This window comes from Hemicordylus capensis, chromosome 1, assembly GCF_027244095.1.
Source record: "Hemicordylus capensis ecotype Gifberg chromosome 1, rHemCap1.1.pri, whole genome shotgun sequence".
In the NCBI taxonomy this organism is placed as follows: Eukaryota; Metazoa; Chordata; class Lepidosauria; order Squamata; family Cordylidae; genus Hemicordylus; species Hemicordylus capensis.
The window spans coordinates 261,904,093-261,923,044 of record NC_069657.1 but is presented as its reverse complement, the minus strand read 5'-3'; the positions used below and the strand labels follow the sequence as shown (position 1 = coordinate 261,923,044).

Genomic DNA, 18,952 nt, shown 5'->3' with positions numbered 1-18,952 from the left:
TAACATGATTCAAGAATTTTCCCACAGAAACTCCTTTCCTTCTCAAGCGTACCTCAAAAGATCCTCTTTAATTGTAGGTTTTTAAAACCTTACACGATAAATGGACAAAGCTTGTCACTGGCACGTGAAAGAGGGATAGATATACGATAAGCTTTTTCAGTTTCCAACACATATCCCTCCGGCAAGGTGAATATTGTGCAGAGAAACTCTCTGATGAAATTAATCGAGTCAGTCTTTCCCAGATGTCCTGGAACCCCCAAAATTTGCAAATTCTGATGACGAGACTCTAATTCAAGGGTGCAAACCATAGCTTGCAGGCTCTTATTGAGCATCTGTAATGTGCCCAAAGCAGAATCAACAGAAGGACTTTTACCTTCTTACTGAGAGATTCTGGTCTCCAACACCCCAACTTGGCATTTATAATATCAACAGAGGCTTGAAGGGAAGGAATCGAAGCTGTGATATTTTTTAGACTGGATTTTAAATCAGTAGTCATAGTTTTAAGAAATGTCAAAATGTCTCCTTCTTCCTCTGAAGATTTTTCTGGCAGACAGGAAGTGGGGGAAGAGGGAGCCTGCATTTTTTTTCTTCCTCCCTTTGAGACCATTATAAAATCCACCAGCAGGATTCCCCCAACAGAAAAAGAAAGAATAATCACCTGTTTAATGAGGAAATCTCTGCTGTTATAAAAAGCTTAAACTGTTCAGGATAAGCAAATCAAGCAGGAGGCTCCAGAACTCTCCAAAGTGTGACTGATCACATCACCACCTTTACCGAAAGCCACCTAGGTTGAGCTCCATACAAAAGCTGTGCACAGGCTTTGGCTAAAAGTTGCTTTACAGCTACTGGAGTTGGTTTGTTTACTAACTTCAGAGGATGATGGGCAGAATTATTCAAGTAAGACACCAAAGGATTGATATGGAAGTTAAATAGTAAAGGCACCAATGTACAACCTTTCCTGATACCTCTCCAAGTTGGATTTGTTTTGGTAAGGTGATCTTGCACACTACATTGGCCTTTCAGAAAGGATTTTCATAATATTTGTACAATTAAAGTAGCAAACATCTATCTATGGAAGAATGTTTAAATTTGGACCACAACTTTACTCTAGAAATTAAGTCAAAAGCAAACCAAAAGCCAATAAAGACAGCATACAATGCAGTGCTAGGTTTATTTGTATATTTTTGAGGCAAGCTGCAAAATAAGAGCTTGGTCCAATGGGGAATGCCTGCTCTAAAGCCAGCTTTTTCTTCCACCAAAATGCTTTTGGACTCTAACCAATCGAAAAGTTTTCATTTAAATGTTTGGTATACAACTTACTAACTATACTCAAGGGACTGATGGGGTGATTATTGGCAAAAGATATCCCTTTTGTCCTTTTTATGTGGGAATTATTATAACTATACTTCAATCTCTTTGAACCATCGCAGTATAGTCTATAAAAGTAAACAAGGAAGCCAAAACAGGAGTCCACCACTCCAAATTGCTACTTATAATTTCTGCTGTCATTGATATGTTCCAGTGGTTCGAGGCCCTGCTGTTTCGGACTAATTACTTATTCCTTTTCTTTGGGATTCCGAGAGTCAGCGAGCTGTTGCCCCAATCTGGGTTTGAATATGAATAGGGCTCTGTGTGGGGAAAATGTGGCATTTACAGCCAATCGCGTACAGTTACCCATTTGTTTCTCTAAGAAGGACCAGGCCGGGTAGGACTCTTTGACTGAGTTGCAGGCAAATACAAATCCCCACCGCTTCCCAGTTGTGGCTGCTCAGATCTATGTTGCCTGGCTCCCACATTGGAGGGCTGCCGCTTTCTTGCTGCAAAGTTTAGGAATGCCTTTGATCCGGCTTTAGTTTATGTCTATTTTCTGCCACTAGCTGAACTTTTGGCTGATTGTTATACTTCTCAATCTATTCAGGTTATAGCCACCACAATGGCTGCAGAGGAAGAAAGGCTATAAAGTGGATCAGACAATGGTTCTCTAGGGCATTCCAGCTGTACGTTCGCCAGGCCCCTGCCACCCCCCAGTGGCAGTGAGACTTGGGTCAGGCCTCCAATTAAGCAATATTGCTTTTCTTTTCTTTGTTGTGGATTCTGACCGTAGGGGGACAGCTTCCTCAGTGTGGATAGTTGGGCACAGCATTCTTTACTGGGCATCCCAGTGTTGCAGAGATTTGCACTTGGGCTTTTCACCAGATGCAGTCCTGCATTTGGAAGTGCAGGCGAGGGATGAGGTGGCAAGAATTGATCCCCCAGTTATCCAAGCTGGCATCCTGAGGGTGGTTGCCAGATGTTTTAGCAATTCATTTAGGTGAAAATGACCTGATGCATATATCCATGCTGGAATTTATCTCCATGGTGGCAAGCGATTTAGACAAGATTTTGAACTTGTTTTCAAACGTATGCTGTTTAGTCAGAATGCTGCCTCGGCTATGTTGGTCTGGGGTTAGGAATAGATGAACTGGGCCTGTAAGAAAGTTAACAAGTTAGCCAAAGTTTTAGCTTGGCAGGGTGGAGTGATGACATGCAAGCATGGTTTTCAGTTCCCCCACCTGGAGTTTTGGGAAGGGCGGGATCCATTTGTCACAAGAAGGGGGCAGGACATATGTTGTTGCCGTGAAATTACTTACCATTTATAAGTCATTGAACAGGAAGCCAACTTCAACTGAGAATCAAGAGGTTGATATTTATTACTTCTGAAGCATAAGCTAAGAAAGCAATAAACAAGCTAACACTCTCTTATTCCAAGAAAAAAAGAACCTCTCAGTGGATTCAGTATCTGCTACAGCCTGGAATGGAACCCCTGTGGATACTGGGGTTTCTCCTGTATGCTTTAATAGGTTTGTTGCATTCCACCATTCAAAGGGTGTTACTCCTTCAGTTTTAGTTATAAATCTGTTCTGCAAATAAGTTGCAGTCATTACAGCTTCCTCCCAGTATTTGTTTTCCAGGCCTGAGTCAAGAAGCATACTTCTAGACATTTCAATCAAAGTCCTGTTCTTTCTCTATGCCAGAGGTATTGTTCTCTCATGTTTAATTCTTTGTTTTTTTAAAGTATTGCTCAATATCTTTCCCAGTATATTTCACACCATTATCACTCTGCAAAGTCCTAGATTTTCTTCCAAACGTTGCTTACTCTAGCCACATATTATTTAGGTTTTGGCAACACCTCATTTTTCTCTTTGAGTAGGTTATTGTAAGTATCATGAGAAAAATCATTTATGAAAGTCAGATTATTTACTGGTGTCTTTACTTGGAAGGGCCCAGTAAAGGACTTTGTGGTCTTGTGGTAGCAAGCATGACTTGTCCCCTTAGCTAAGCAGGGTCCACCCTGGTTGTATTTGAATGGGAGACTAGAAGTGTGAGCACTGTAAGAGATCCCACTTAGGGGATGGAGCCACTCTGGGAAGGGCAGAAGGTTTCAAGTTCTCTCCCTGGCTTCTCCAAGATAGGGCTGAGAGAGATTCCTGCCTGCAACCTTGGAAAAGCTGCTGCCAGTCTGTGAAGACAATACTGAGCTAGATAGGCCAATAGTCTGACTCAGTATATGACAGCTTCCTATGTTCCTATATCACTGTGAATCAAATTCAAAACCTCACTGAACTGCCTTTCTGTAGCTGATGAATATGTGCCCCTTGTTGCTTTTGCTTTAACACATTCAATGCATTTGACTTCAGATTTGCATGGTTTTACCTGTAGGTTTCTTGGAAATTGTTCTTTTACTAATTTTGAAATGCATTCCTTGCTTGGATGCCCAAATTGGTGATGCCAATGACTCTTTTGGTGATGCCAATGACGTGCTCTCTTTTGCGACCTATTCCATACAGTTCAACATTGTTCAACATGTCTTTCAACAGAAGCTTTTCTCCTTTGAAAATAAAGCAATGGTCCCTTCTGCAAAAAACTCTACATTCATGCCTTGAGGCTTTTTTTACACTCATTAAACTATTTTGCAAACTTGGAACTTAGTACGCCGCTGGAATGTACACTTGTTCATTTACTCTATTTGCACCAAAATTACACTTCAGATAAACTGTCCCTTTTCCTTCTGCAAAAATGTGCTGACCATTAGCAAGGCATATAGGACTTTTATGTTCCATGCTTATCTCAGAGAAATCATGCAAAGTATTGAAGAAATGTGAAGTAGCTCCACTATACAAATATATTGTTTCTGCTTTGACTTGCATGAACTCTGCAGATGGTTTGTTTTGCAATGCACAATTTTTCATCTTTCTCAGCATTATTTTCATTGCTTTCACTTTTGTATAGGCAAGTTTGTTTGGTAGAAAGTCATTTTTTCTGGAATTTAGTCTTATTCCTTTTTCTCTGTTAAGAATAATTCCTTTGCTCTTTAGTAGGACAAGCATTCCTCATATGCAAGGTGCTTCCACATATAAAATATTGCCTACAATCAGCAACTTTGTAGGCTTGATTTTTAAAAGATTCCTCCCTAAATAAATAAATACATAAATAATATTATTATTTTATTATGTTTGCTTTATCAAATTAAACTCTTGCAAACGGTCCTGCACAAACTCAAAGTCAAATTTTCTTTAATTTGCATAAAATTAATAATATTCTCATATTCTTTAGGCAAGGGATTAAGGCAAAATCCATTTTTTTCTGGTTCAGGCCTATTTATCTCCTGCAGCTCCAAATCTCTCAGTATCCCCCCAAATAAGCATATGTGCCCTTGCAAACTCTCTCTCTCTCTCTTTGAATCTTTTGTTACACAAATGCAGCATAAGAGAAACTTGACTGTTTATGGTTGTTTATTGAATGACCTCCTTCAATCTTTCCCACATCTCATGCTGTATTTTTGTCTTCTATATGATCAATTATCTGATCACTTACAGTCAGAGATATGTGTCCCATGGCTTGCTTATTTGCAGAATCCCATTCTCACTGGTTTTCTTCATTCTCTGTTGGTCTTTCTTGTTCAGAACATAAGATAGTCCAAGAGTATCCAGCAACATCTTCACTCTCAAGGACTATTTTATGTAAGTGGTTTCATTGAGCAACTCAAGAATAGGATGCCTCCCCAAAGGTGTAAAAGTAGTCATCTTTTCCAGCTTACTTGCCTACAAACTCTTTGTTATATCACAACTTATTGTTTCACAACTGGGCCTTCTGGGGCTCTGCATGTGATGACATGCACAAAAGGGCATGGCCAGAGATCTGGAGGGTCCTTGTAAGGGGCTTATTTGCACCCAGCATTTGTTGCCTAGTTGTGTGAATTGCCCTTTCTCTTCCTCCAGCGAGGGAGAGAAAGGGAAATAAATGCACCCAGCTAGCAAACCACAGCTGGGAATGAGCCCTGGGGGGCTTGCGCAGGCCCTCTGGAGCTCAGACCATGCCCCTTCTACGTGACATGATGCGCAAGCAGTTTTACTGGTGCAGGCACAGCATACACCCGGCAGGGCCACCAGGGACAGCAGCAAACTCTGGCCTCTGTTTCCCTCACTCTGCCACTGCCCCTTTCTGTGGTAGTGCCTCACCTATGAAAATACATACTCAAGGAATGTCATCCCCCAAGCTTACAAACAAGCTTTTAAGAGAAAACCACCCTGAGCAGTATATTAAATAAATAAATAGGTTTATTATTTTTTTAAATTGTTCCTGGTTTGTGTCTGGTATAATCCCTGGCATCTCCAGTTAAAGGGTCTTGGGTAGGAGGGCTGGTTAAAGACCTCTCTTGTAAAATAGAGTAAACAGTGGTGGTGTAAATGAACATGAAATAAAAGTATATGAAGCTGAAGTGGAACCATATAGTATTTTGTATAAACCACATGCTTGTTTTAAAAGATTGTAGAGAAAACCTGAAGTCAGGAAAGAAGATAAAGATCCGCATCAGTGTGTGAATTAGATAAAAGGAGATCAATTTGGTTTTAGGAAATGGTGGTTTTGAGCAGGAATTGTCGTTTGTTGCTGTTAGGACTCTTCACAAATGACACATTGATATATATTTCATCTCCTGAATCTGGATAATTTTATTAATCTGGTAGCACCCTTGGTCCTTCAGCACGGTAAAGATTTTTTTTATGGTTACATATTTTGGCATCCCTGCATGGTTGACAAATTCTACTTTTCATCTTCTGGATATGTTCAAGAAAAATAGGGGAGTGAATATAGGATAGAGACTCCACTGTATGGCTATGTTCTACTATTATACTTTATCAGTTACGTAGATAGCTTTGAAAGGCCCTCAGAAAGAAGAGAAGATGTAATTTCCTCTGATGTTAGTACTTCTACATCTTTTTATTTTTGCTTCTTCCCTGAAAGCGGTAAACAGCAGTTTGTATCATTTTAGAAGGGACAGGGCAAGTATTGCATTAATTGCAAAATGACAGGGGCAACATTATACACACACACACGCACACACACACACCCCTCTGGCACCAGATTGTGTTACAAATTAAACCTTTTTCATGTCATGGGACTGTGCGTGGTTCAAATTATCGGTCCAACCCTATCCTGGCCATCCCAACAGTGCAGAGGGTGGCCAGGAAAACAATGTGGTGTAGTGATTAGCGTGATGGACTAGGACTGGGGAGACCTGAGTTCAAATCCCTTTTCAGACATGAAACTCACTGGGTGACTTTGGACGGGTCAATTATCTCTCAGCCTAAACCACCTCACAGGGTGGTTGTGGGGATAAACATAACCATGTATACTGCTCTGAGTGGGATTTTAATGTAGCTAACAAATAAATAAATGAAATTTTCATCATTTTGAGAAATATGCAAAGAGCAGGATTGACCAATTATTTTTCTTTGGTTTTGGACATGTGGTTATTATTGTTCACAACTTGACAAAAAGGCTTTGCTGACCATTGAACATATTAAAGTATCTATTGCTGTAGAACGGTAGTCAACCATTGAAGAAGAATGGTAGCTTCCAAAACACAGCCCTTGGTTGCTGTGGAGTGTGTGTGTGTGTGTGTGTGTGTGTGTGTGTGTGTGTGTGTGTGTGTGTAAAAATGTACATGCACATTTTGTGTGTGTGCTGCCCAGGTGGGTGGGCAGGCAGGGGCTAAGCTAGCATATTGATTAAAAATCAGTCCATATATGAGAATTTGTATAGTGGATAAGAGACTGTGCTACCATTTCAAATGTTTCCTCTGCCATTCATTAGGCAGACCATTCTCTCATCCTCAGTCCACCCTCTTCCCATCAGCAATATTCCTATACTGGCCTGTCATTGCAGGAGGGTGCAGGGACTGCAACAGAGTGTAGCCACCACAATGGCTGGATTTTTTTTTTTAAGCACTGGAAAATGCTATGTAATATATAAACACTAAGTATTACTATTCTCTTCAGAATAAAACATGGTGGTGAGATCAAATTTGATTGTATGAGTAATTAACAGGAATTTGTTTGATAATTGACACATGCACTTAAAGGTTGTTGTCTGCAAGGCATTTTTGAACATTATGCCATTAGGATATGAAATGGAAGGAGGGTTCATGGAAAAACATTGTTATACTTAAACCCCATTAATGGTGCACTGCCTATTTGTCTGATGCAGAGCTTGTCTCCCTCTCTCACCCCCGGTCAAATTACTTTCCGTCAGAGTTAATTTCAGGGCATAGATCTGATTGTCAACTCATTACCTTATTTGGAGGCATGTAGAGACATGCTAAAACGTAACATCCTAATTAGCCCTGTGATATTGGATCGTTGTATATTTCTGGTGGTATATCTAGGATATAATAAGGTGTCTGTGACAGGCATGTAGCTTTCCAGTAGAAGAAAATCGGGCAGTTTTTACAGATTCATGTCATGTTTCAAACCCTTGTGATAGATAAAGCATGACAATCCAAACGATCCTGTATTCTTAATGAGATAAGGCCAACAAATTGAACGATTGACTCTATTACCCTAAAATACCATTTTTGTGCATGCACTGCTTTGTAATATACACTTGCCTTTTCTACTGTTTTGGCTTTAATGGTTATTTTGATTGCAATCCATTGTAAGTAATAGATCTGTTGCAGCATACTGCCAATTTGTATTGATTCCTTTCAGTTTTTCTTGTCAGTAGCTAATGCTGTGTGGTGCTACCAGGGAAGGGCGACGATCGCTGATCAGTGGTACAGTGAAGTTGGAGGGGGCCCTGGAATAGGGTTTGGAAATGGCCCCCCTTTGCCTTCACCAGGCAGCAGTGGCTAGTGCCTACCAATTGGAACGCCCCAACTTGCGTTCAACTGCGCCACTTTGCAGCCGAGCAGATGCAGCCTGAAGACATCAGCCCATCAGCTCAGTGGGGCCAGACTGCCCTGATGCCAGTGTGAACAGGTCTGCCTCAAAGAGGCAGCCGGTTCTTGCTGTCAGTGGGGCAGCTCTGCCTCACCGAGCTGGTGCAACTGCTGAAGAGAGCGGCTGGCACGAGATGGGGCTGAGCATCCAGTGGAGGGGAGGCAGCTGGTGCCCTCTGTCACCACTGTAGCTATGCCCCTGTCACTGATCTCCCCTTTCCTCTGAAGTCTGCTATGCCTCCCAAAAATATGTCCCTGAAGGCTACCCATGTAGTGCTTCATGCACTTAAATTGTTGTATCTGGTGCTGAGTTGCTTTTGTTCTTCAGAGTGCTGCTTCATGCTGTCATAGTTACATTAGAATGTTAGCGCTCTCTTATAATATTTTAAATAATAATTTATATTATTTACTGATTAGAAAAGCCTTGGATCACTGAGCAGGACGCATGACGATGAATTGAGAAGATGCTGAATTGTTCAGAACTTAACAACAGTTCTTGTGGGAAATTATTTGTTCTTCAGTGTCAGATGTGTATTCATTTATTAAAAGATGTATATCCCACCTTTCTCTCATAAAAGAGAAGCAAGAACAGAATCAAGTTAAAACTGATTAAAAATGAAATTACTATTTTCTGTGTGTGGCTTTCCAATGAACCTGTCTCATAGTAGCATCTTCTAATGCATAGTCCCCCAGTTCGTTTATGAGGATTTAATTAAGTGCTGTGTCAAGCACCTTACTGTGTCAAGCACGTTACTGAATTATGCCCATCAGATTACTCACTAACCCAGTTACCCTGAGAAAGAAAGAAATGTTGATTTAGCATGACTGACCTTCAACAAATCAAATTTGGCAATTAATATCACTGCATTTTTTCTTTCTAGATGCTAAATGTTTCTGTACTTAGTGCACGAGGCACCACTGGTGCTGAACCGATATGGTGCCATATGACTTTATTGTCCCAGTTGTGATCCCAGGATAGATGTCAGTGAAATAGGTCTCTAAGATGTGTGGTCATAGATTTATGTTAAAAACCAAATCAATATGTTTCTGAATGATCTAAGACAGGGTGTACAACTTTGGCCATTCAGCATTTGATGGACTACACTTCCAATCATTCTCAGCCACAGTGGTAAATAGTCAGGGATGATGGGAGTTGTAGTCCAACAATAATTGAAGGGCCAAAGTTGTGGAGCCCTGATATAAGATGACATCAGGCACTTGAACACCAACCAAAACAATGGATGGCAATATGAAAACACATAAAGTCAAATGTATAATATATATAAAGTCATTGTGAGCATTCAGTTACTGTCAATATGTAATTGGCTGTATTACATCTCAATACCAGTACTCAGCATCAGTACTGATGCCTCTCAGTACCAGTTGCAGGTGAGCAACAGCAAGAGAGAGGGCATGCACATACCTCTTGCCTATGGGCTCCCCAGAGGCATCTTGTGGGTCACTGTGTGAAACAGGATGCTGGTCTAGATGGGCCTTATGCCTGATCCAGCAGGGCTGTTCTTACGTTCTTTGTAATATGGTTTGGTGTTTTTTTAAATGCAGTATGCAGTTGCATTCAATCCGAATTTTCTTGTACAGAAATAATGATGCATTGGAGGGTAATGTGTTATACTTGTTGCGTGATCCCCAGAGATAACTGCATTCTATCATGTGTAGTGGTGCCACATAAAACTGGCTTTCTGAAGTTCCATGCATTTTAAACAAATTATTTTGGGGCTCTATGCCAATGCTTTTCAGTATGGGGATATGGCCCAAAAATAAAATGGTTAAAATATATGCAACTTTTTCAAAGCTATTATAGTAGTGAAATAGAGTATTACCAATACTGGAAACTGTAAGTAGCCGCATCAGTAATGTGGCTGGATAGAAAATGTGTTTGACCTAGCAGTAAGCGAGAAAATAGCATCCAGTAGGCATGAAACGACTATTTGGTTTGGATGACATTTTTGGAATTGCTTGAATAAGCGATTAGAGTCACTTTGCCACCTGCTAACTATAGTCTCTTTTTGCTACTCCTCTCTTACCATTCTTTTTTATATAGTCATTTGACAGGCTTTGGAGAACTAGAAAAAGATGAGTAATGAGTGGAATAGAATGGAAAAGCCATATTTAATTGCTGGAATGTTGTTGTGTGATGGTTCTGATTGATTCAAATGCCAATACTTCAAAAATTACAAAGAGAATAGTAGATGTTGTCTTCCATTTCCCATTTTGAAGATGGATGCTATTAGTGATCATTTTCCAGTTTAGTAAGATAAATAGTTTGATCTTATATATGTGTTAAGTCCAGCTTTCAGTGAGACTTACCCTTAGGTAAACGTACATATGACTAATCTTAGCTTGTCATGAAATATCTCTCAAAGATGATACTTAGGAATTAGGCTGCTTGAAATTTCCTTTTATGTTTAGTGGAGAAATTAATTATGGTCTCAGTGAGAGAAAGGTGAAAAATAGTTTGAGCTAGAAGAAGATGGCAAAGTGTTTTGTGTGTTCATTTATATTAAATACTTATATTTTTGGAAGGGTGGTATATAAATCAAATAAATAAATAAAATATTCCATCTCTCTATCACAAGGATTCTCAAGAGGACTCAGAATAATCTGAAATCAGAGACCCAGAATCAAAGAGAACCAAGCAGTGGGCAAAGTCAATTGACTAGCACAGTGATTGGCAGAAACTTGCTCAGTTCTTTTAATATGCCAAGTCAATTAATGTGCATATATGTTTTCAAAACTCAAGCTTATTCCATGTAGCATTTCAAAATGCATTGATCTATTGGGGATCGCTACAGTGTTGATTTCAAAACAACTGAGACTGAGCCTAATGCATTTGTCTTTGCTGTAACTTTATCCCCCCCCCCACCTGCTCTGCAGTTGAATTGACAATAATTAAAAGCCTGCTGTACTTAGATAACAGGCAAGGTATTATAGTCTAGAGACAGCATAGGGCAGAGCTCTATCAAAGCTTAATGCTCCATTCAAACCAACAAAGCCAGAGTTGTCAGCTGTTCCAGTTCACAGGCAATGGAACTGATTGGAAGCAAACAATGCTGCAAAAAATATGGACAATTTTTGCTTGCTTGAACAAAACCTTGCAGGGGTATCTGGAACTCGGTGAATGACGAACATACTCAACAGTTTTAATCAGACTTCCGCAACGGTTGCTACAAAGATGAGATATTTAAACCATTATATCATTCTGTTTTAAGATGCCTATGTTGGGCAGGCAGCTGCTCCAAATGGCAGCTATACTTGAGAGTGAGCTGTAATTAGCAGTATAGTTGCAATTCTTGGCGTGGAAGGAAAGCCTTATATTACTTGATCCATAGTCCTAAACTATTGGCATAATAATAATTACCCAATGACATTTGTATTGTGCTTTAAAGTGTATGAAGTGTTTCACATACAGTATATGATCTTGCACTGCTTACAGTGACCTTTTCAGGTGGGTCAATATTATAATCCCCCAGACAGGCCTAGAATGTGGCTTGCCTAAGGCCACCTACTGAATTGATAGCAGAGGTGAGAATCAAACCAGGACCTACCAGCTGGAAAACTCAGTCTCTTAACCACTATGCTACACCAGCTCTAACAGACAAATATGGAGGAATACTGGCTGTCTTGCTTTTAAAAATGCACCTCTGGTTGTGAAGAAGAACTAGAAAGAGGCATCTGAAAATGACTCCTGGGTGATTAGAAAGCAAAGGAAAAAGTAAATATTTTATATTATCAAGATTTTCCTACCAGCAGCAAACTACTCAAGGGACTGACTCATGATGTCGTAAAATGCGTAATGTTGTCAATACTAAATGGATTTTGTGCTGTTTGTTTTGCATATACATGCTGAAGGATCTGACAACCAGTTATAAGCCACTGTCAGAATGTTCAGTCCACTTGATTCCCTAATTGAGCTTTGCATGCTCATTAAAGATGAAAGCAAGTTTTAAGTGATGGGAGAAGCACTTGTTAGATGCACTGAATTACAGCATATTTAAAGTTAAATTCTACATTGATTTCTTTTTGAAGCTGCTTCTATCAGCCAACCTGATGTGGACTTTTACCTGGACTTTCAGGGACCCCATCTAGGATAGCCACCATTTAATTCCCTGGACATAGCACTTCAGATCTTTGGTTGAAATAGGAGAAAAAGCAGCTGTGGTACTTGCATCCACTTCCCCTCCTGTGCCGTCTGTGGTGAGCAGGGCTAAAGGTTTGAGGGACAACAAGTGAGAGAGGGAGATGGAGGAGATGACCGTGGAGAGGGGAGTACAAGGATGTGTGGAAGACTGGCTCTCTCTTGCTTCAGCAAGACATTTGACCCGCCTCCCATCCGGTTAGATCATCTCAGATGGTCCTTCTGTCAGTCCCTGATTTCTGAGATGTTCGGGGCTCTAGGACCCGTGAAAGGGCCTTTTCGGTTGCTGCCCTGCTCCTTTGGAACTCTATCCCCCTACATATCCGGCTAGCCCCTTCCTTACTGATCTTCAAATCGCTATTGAAGACTTTTCTTTTTTGCCAGGCTTTTGCCCTGTGGTTTATTTTTCTGGGTTTTGATAGTTACTTTAGTTTTTAATTTAGAATGTAATTTTTAATGTTGCCTTTTTTCATGTTGTTGTGCACTGCCCAGAGTCTTTGGAGTGGGCAGTATTTTAAATGTCTCTAATAAATACATAAATAAATAAATTTGAAAACTTATGTTTGGTGTTCAAGCTGGGAGATGGCTCCCCTGGCCTCACAACATGCAGTTCTGAGGGAACAGTTGAGATCTAGTAGACACCAAGCCACACCCTTCTAAAATGGCAGCTTCCAGGGTTCCAAGGATGAAATTGGAACAGGGCAGAAGCTGCCCAGAAGTATCACTCATGCACAAAGTTCTGGTCAGTGAAAAGCTTGTTATAACTTGTCTTCTGTACCTGATATTTCCATTTAATTACGGCAACCAGTATGAAAATTCAGTATGCAGTCGAGATTTTTAGAAATTCCATACAGAACCCTAGAATTTTAGTTTACTTATGTATCAGCACAATGTAAGTTATGAATCAGTCCTTAGGGAGAGCAGACTTGCTATGGAGCATATTCTTGTTGTGTAGATTGTGAGTGGCCACGTGTGCATCTCCTTTCTGTTGCTTTTGAAATGGTTTAGTAGATATGTGGGGTACCTATTTAAACTATTTGCAAAATACCTATTTAAACTATTTGCAAAAGAACCAAGCATGTGCACACTTGGAGAGCCAGTGATCTTAAAGTATGCTTCTGAGTTTATAATACTTAAATAATGGTTGTACAGTTAGTATTGCTATATTATTCTTATAAAGCTGCATTTTCAATGTGTGCTTTCATAAATTGCAAGGCACAAGTAAGCTTTTGCCTGAAATTTTAAGCATACTTAATTGGAAGTCAGCCCCACTGAACTTGGTAGAACTTATTTCTGAGTAAATAAGCACAGGGTCAGACTATTAAAAAAAAACCCTTTGATTGCTTTAGAAGATCTTAATTCAATGACAAATTATGTGCGTGTTTAACCCAGTATATTGTACAGCAAAAATGTTTAATTCTGTGAGAGACACAGCTATAACTAACATTATGCTGAAAAATGAAATAAATGAATATTTTTCTTAGCGACAAAAACAGATGTAGCACAGTTGCAGTTGTTCTTTCGGTGTTTCCTGGCTGCATTTTGAGAATCTTGTATGTCCTATAGTATAGTAATGCGTTTTCTTCATTTACTGGAGAGAGAGAAACAAACAAGCAAAACCAAGACTGCCTACAGCCTTTTGTAAGCCAGTGACTTAAAAAAGAACAACACACACACTGCAGAGAATTTCCTCATATGTGTCTGGCTCAAGGTTTCCTTATTTTTGTTTAAGGTCAAAAAAGAGTTATCTGGTGGCTGATCTGAAAGTAAGCCATGGCCAGTTTGTTTTCTTTAGCGCTTCTGACGCTTAATCTGAAGAGGACAAACATGTTTCACTGACTGCAAGCTTTGAAAATATATACGTAAGCAAACATAAGACAGTCCGCAGCAGTGTGCACACAGTTGACATGCGAACATGCTGTGCAAGTGTGCCCAACAATGTCTGTTACTAATTGCTAAATTCACTGCTGCTTGAATAGCAGCTTACACTGTGACCCTATTTGGTTAATCTGTGAAACCAAGAACCATGCCCGCAGATTATAGACAAACACTGTTTGGCAACCTCAAGCTTCTGGGCAGAAGAACCTCTACCACCTCCTAGTCTGCTCAGGCTATATTCCAGCAAGCTCCATTACTCTCACTGCCAGACTTTTAGCAAAGCATTAGCATGCAAGTGAAGCTGCAACCATTGGCCTCAATGATAGAGGGAATGTGCTTGGCGCAATTGTGCCTTTTCAGCAGTATTTGCCCACTCTTGACAGGGCAAAGACATTTCCTTTCCTCATACTGCTCATACCACTGTCCTCTGCAGTTGGGGAGGAAGGATCTTGGGTCCCACCCCTCCCCTCCCGTGAGAAGAGAGGATTGAGTCTACTTGAATTAGTTAAAGATAGACTGCACAATCAATCTCTCTACTTTTTCTCAAATGTTTGCAAAATTAATTTTTACAAGCAATGGCCAATTGTGACACACCCACATAAGCCCCCTCCACATTTCTCTGGGGACTCCTAAATTTCTCCCCCCCCCCCAGACCCCTATCCCCATCCTGTGCATGAGTGCTTATGCATGAATGGATAGGATGAGACTGCTGGGAAGACTGCGAGATTACTTAGGATTTCCCCCTTCAATTCTTGGTAGTATTGCTCTTTTTTAAAAAAAGTTTGTAGGGGCAGGTGGGGGAACCCCCTTGTCCTGGGTGCAACCATGCTTGATCCCTGTCAAATACCATGAGCAGAACTGTCCATCTAGAGCAGGATTAAATTGCACAAGAGGTGGATCCTGCTCTGGAGCAGACCACTCTCTCATGAGAGTGCCTGGCCATAGAGACATGCATGAGGTCTGGAGGGCTTTTACTGGCCAGCCCAGTTGACAGTTCCACCAAAGCCCTGGGAAAGGCCTCTTGGCAACATCCCTCCTGGTCCCAGACCAAGCATTGAAAGAAAGTTGCCTTGAAAGAAACTGGTCTCCCCACAACACAGCCCCATGCTCGGTTATGCTTATCACAGCCACGTGGCTAGCCAGGAGCATGCTAATCCATGTTCTAGTCCCGTCCTGGGGTGTCCAGTTTGCATTCATTGTAGTGTCTGGCCTAGCCTGTACTGATTAACTTGGGATGTAGGATTCATCCCTGGCATCTCCTTGTCTGCCCACCCAACCTGGAACCGCTCGAACACCCAAAGTGGCCTGGATTACTTTGAAGTCTGGAAGGGTTGGGTGCAAGGGGGAAGGTATGGAGTATTAGTTCTATTGTTAACTAGTGGTGCCAGGAGCCCAACAGTGTAATTGGAATTATTTGAAGGTTTACCTCATGAGGGTGCAGTCGAACAGAGAGCTGAAACACATTGGTATTTCTGTTTACTTTGGTGGATGGGCCCTTTCAGGGGAAGACTAACCCTACAAGGACGAAAGTGTGTTGTGTCTTTCTCATTGCTCTGCCGAGGTCTGCAAGCCTGGTGGCATCTTTGGTTACAATGAACCAATCCCCAGGATTCTTTGTCTGCCATAATATACATATCCCCTCCTAGGAAGTCAATAAGACCTGTTCCTGGAGTACCAGATGAGCAGCCCCAGCCCTTCCGTGGTCCAGCAGTTGGTGTCTTCCCCTGGGATTCTTGGACATATCCCGTGGTCTGATTCCCCTGCCTCCCATGTCTTTGTGTACATTAAGTCCAAAAAACCCACATTCCATTGATAAGATCTGAGAGCCCCAGGAATGGGGCTAGATCAGGTGTTCAGTAAATGAAAGGGAACATATGTCTGTTCTCCCTTTTTTATTTAAAATCACCTTCCCCCAATAATAATAATAATAATGGGGAAGGAATAAATTATTTATTATTATTTAAATAATAAATTATTATTATTTCTTGTTTACACAGTCAGACAGATGTTATTGACTGGTTTGTTTTATCCAGACATTGAGTCCTTCCCAGGGACCTGGGATGCCAAAATTTTATTGTCAATGGTTATAGATATCGTCGCAGAATATAGGCTGTTCCCAGTAAAGCTGCTTTTTGTAATTGGCTGATGGTGATTTCTGTGGCCCCTATGGTGTTGAGGTGCTCTTCAAGGTCTTTTGGAACTGCAACCAGGGCGCCAATTACCACTGGGATTATTTTGGTCTTTTTCTGCCACAACCTTTCAATTTCAATTTGTAGATCTTTGTATTTGGTGATTTTTTCTATTTCTTTCTCTTCTATTCTGCTATCCCCTGGTATTGCTATGTTGATTATTTTGACTTGTTTTTCTTTCTTCTCGACTACAGTGATATCTGGTGTATTGTGTGGCAGATGTTTGTCTGTTTGTAGTCGGAAGTCCCGTAATATTTTTACATCTTCATTTTCTTCAACTTTTTCAATTTGATGGTCCCACCAATTCTTGGCTACAGGTAGCTTGTCTTTTTTGCAGATGTTCCAGTGTATCATCTCTGCTACCTTGTCATGCCTTTGTTTGTAGTCAGTCTGTTTGATCTTCTTACAACAGCTGATCAGGTGGTCCACTGTTTCATCTGCTTCTTTACAAAGGCGGCACTTGCTGTTTGTTGTGGATTTTTCGACTTTGGCTCTTATTGCATTTGTTCTTAGTGCCGCCTTCTTCTTCTTCTTCTTCTTCTTCTTCTTCTTCTTCTTCTTCTTCTTCTTCTTCTTCTTCTTCTTCTTCTTCTTATTCTTATTATTATTATTATTATTATTATTATTATTATTTTATTCAGTTTCTATACCGCCCTTCCAAAAATGGCTAAGGGCAGTTTACACAGAGAAATAACAAATACATAAGATGGCTCCCTGTCCCCAAAGGGCTCACAATCTAAAAAGAAACATGATAGTTAGCAGCAACAGTCACTGGCGGTACTGTGCTGGGGGTAGATAGGGCCAGTTACTCTCGCCCGCTAAATAAAGAGAATCACCATGTTAAAAGATGCCTCTTTACCAAGTTAGTAGGGGTAGTCTACTATTGGACTATTGGGTAGTCCAATACCATGCTCTTTAAAATCAGGCACACGGCATCCCTTTTGCCAAGCAGTGGCAGGAGGAGCAAGGGGATGGCAGAGGGTGGAGCATCACCTCCAAGAGGTGGCCAGTGAGAAACATGAAATGAAGAAACACGAGAAGCACCCAGTCCAGATGCAAAAGAGGAGACCAGGTCTCATGGTGCTGTAAAAAATTTTTATTGAAATAAATTTTGGGACTTTGGTCTCCTCATTTGCAGTGAGAAACATGACCGCCCTAGAACAGGGGTGCTCTGAGCCGATCTCTCTAAGGTGGTGAGAGGAGCTTGTGCACTAAACCTGGCTTATGGCAGGTGGCAGAATTCAGATGTCACAATGATGCCTTCTAACCTCAGGTTTCAACAGCAAAACTCACTACAAACCAAGGGTTCAAATTCAGGTTTGGGAGGGAAACAACTGCTTCACCCTTTCAGACAATCACAAACTCAAACCTCTGGCACATTTACCTATGGCTTGGTGTTATGTCTGAATGCGACGTGTGTGTGTGTGTGTGTGTGTGTGTGTGTTTCATTGATTTGTGAACAACAAATGTCCATTCAGATAAGCCTCTTTGGCTTCATATCCAGTTTTGGATTCTATTGTTGGTGCAGAGTCTTTAGCGGAGGTATCCAGTAACTCTTCTTGTGTGGTTAAATTGGATCAGTTTCAGTTTGTGACTCTTGGGGTCATGAACAAGTTGCTTGGAACTGTGCATCCTACCACCTGTTCTCTTGATCCTTGTCCAATATGTCTTTTATTATCAAGCAGGGATATTGCTGGAGAGGGTCTGGTCAAGATCATAATTGCTTCTCTGAGATAAGGTAGAATGCCCCCTTGTTTAAAGGAGGCAATTATTAGATCTTTTTTAAAGAACACTACACTTGATCTCTGAGTTAAGCAATTATAGTCCTGTCTCCAATCTCCAGTCTGAGTTGGGCAATTATAGTCCTATCTTGTGGTTGGCCAAGGTGATTAAGAAGGCTGTGGTCTCTCAACTCCAGGCAGACTTGAATGAAACAGATAATTTCAGACTGGCTTTGGGGCAGGTTATGGGTTGGAGACTGCCTTTGTCAGCCTGATGGATGATCTCCAAAGGAGAGATGACAGAGGGAGTATGACTCTGTTGGTCCTTTTGGATCTCTCAGTGGCTTTTGAAACCATCGACTATGGCATCCTTCTGGATCACCTAGGGGAACAGGATGTAGGGTGCATTGCCTTGCAGTGGTTCTGCTCATACCTCTTGAGTAGATTTCAGAAAGTGTTACTTGGAGACTGCTGCTCTATGAAGCGAGAGCTTTTGTATGGTGTCCCTCAGTACTCCATCTTGTCTCTAATGCTTTTTAACATCTACATGAAACCACTGGTAGAGATCATCAGGGAATTTGTGCACGGTGTTATCAGTACACTGATGACAGTCAAATCTATTTCTCCATGTCAGTTTCATCAGGCAATGGCATAACTTCCCTAATGCCTGCCTCGAGGCAGTAGTGGGCTGGATAACACACTGAGACTGAATCCAAACAAGACAGAGGTGCTCATTTTAGGAAGCCACAGT

The 18,952-nt window shown here is 41.0% G+C and overlaps 1 protein-coding gene across 25 annotated transcripts in view; it reads left to right on the top strand.

The window, feature by feature from the left end:
* Nucleotides 1-18,952, top strand: part of PLCB1 (phospholipase C beta 1) — an 807,198-nt gene that overhangs the window by 446,504 nt on the left and 341,742 nt on the right. Inside the window, exon 1 of one of the 25 annotated variants that reach the window (XM_053284752.1) lies at nucleotides 13,078-13,155. The exons of the other annotated variants lie outside the window; for them this stretch is intronic. Within the exon in view, the coding sequence (XP_053140727.1) occupies nucleotides 13,099-13,155 (57 nt within the window). The 5' untranslated portion in view covers nucleotides 13,078-13,098. Of the gene's footprint in view, nucleotides 1-13,077; nucleotides 13,156-18,952 lie in introns of those variants that run through there. 25 annotated transcript variants of the gene reach the window in all.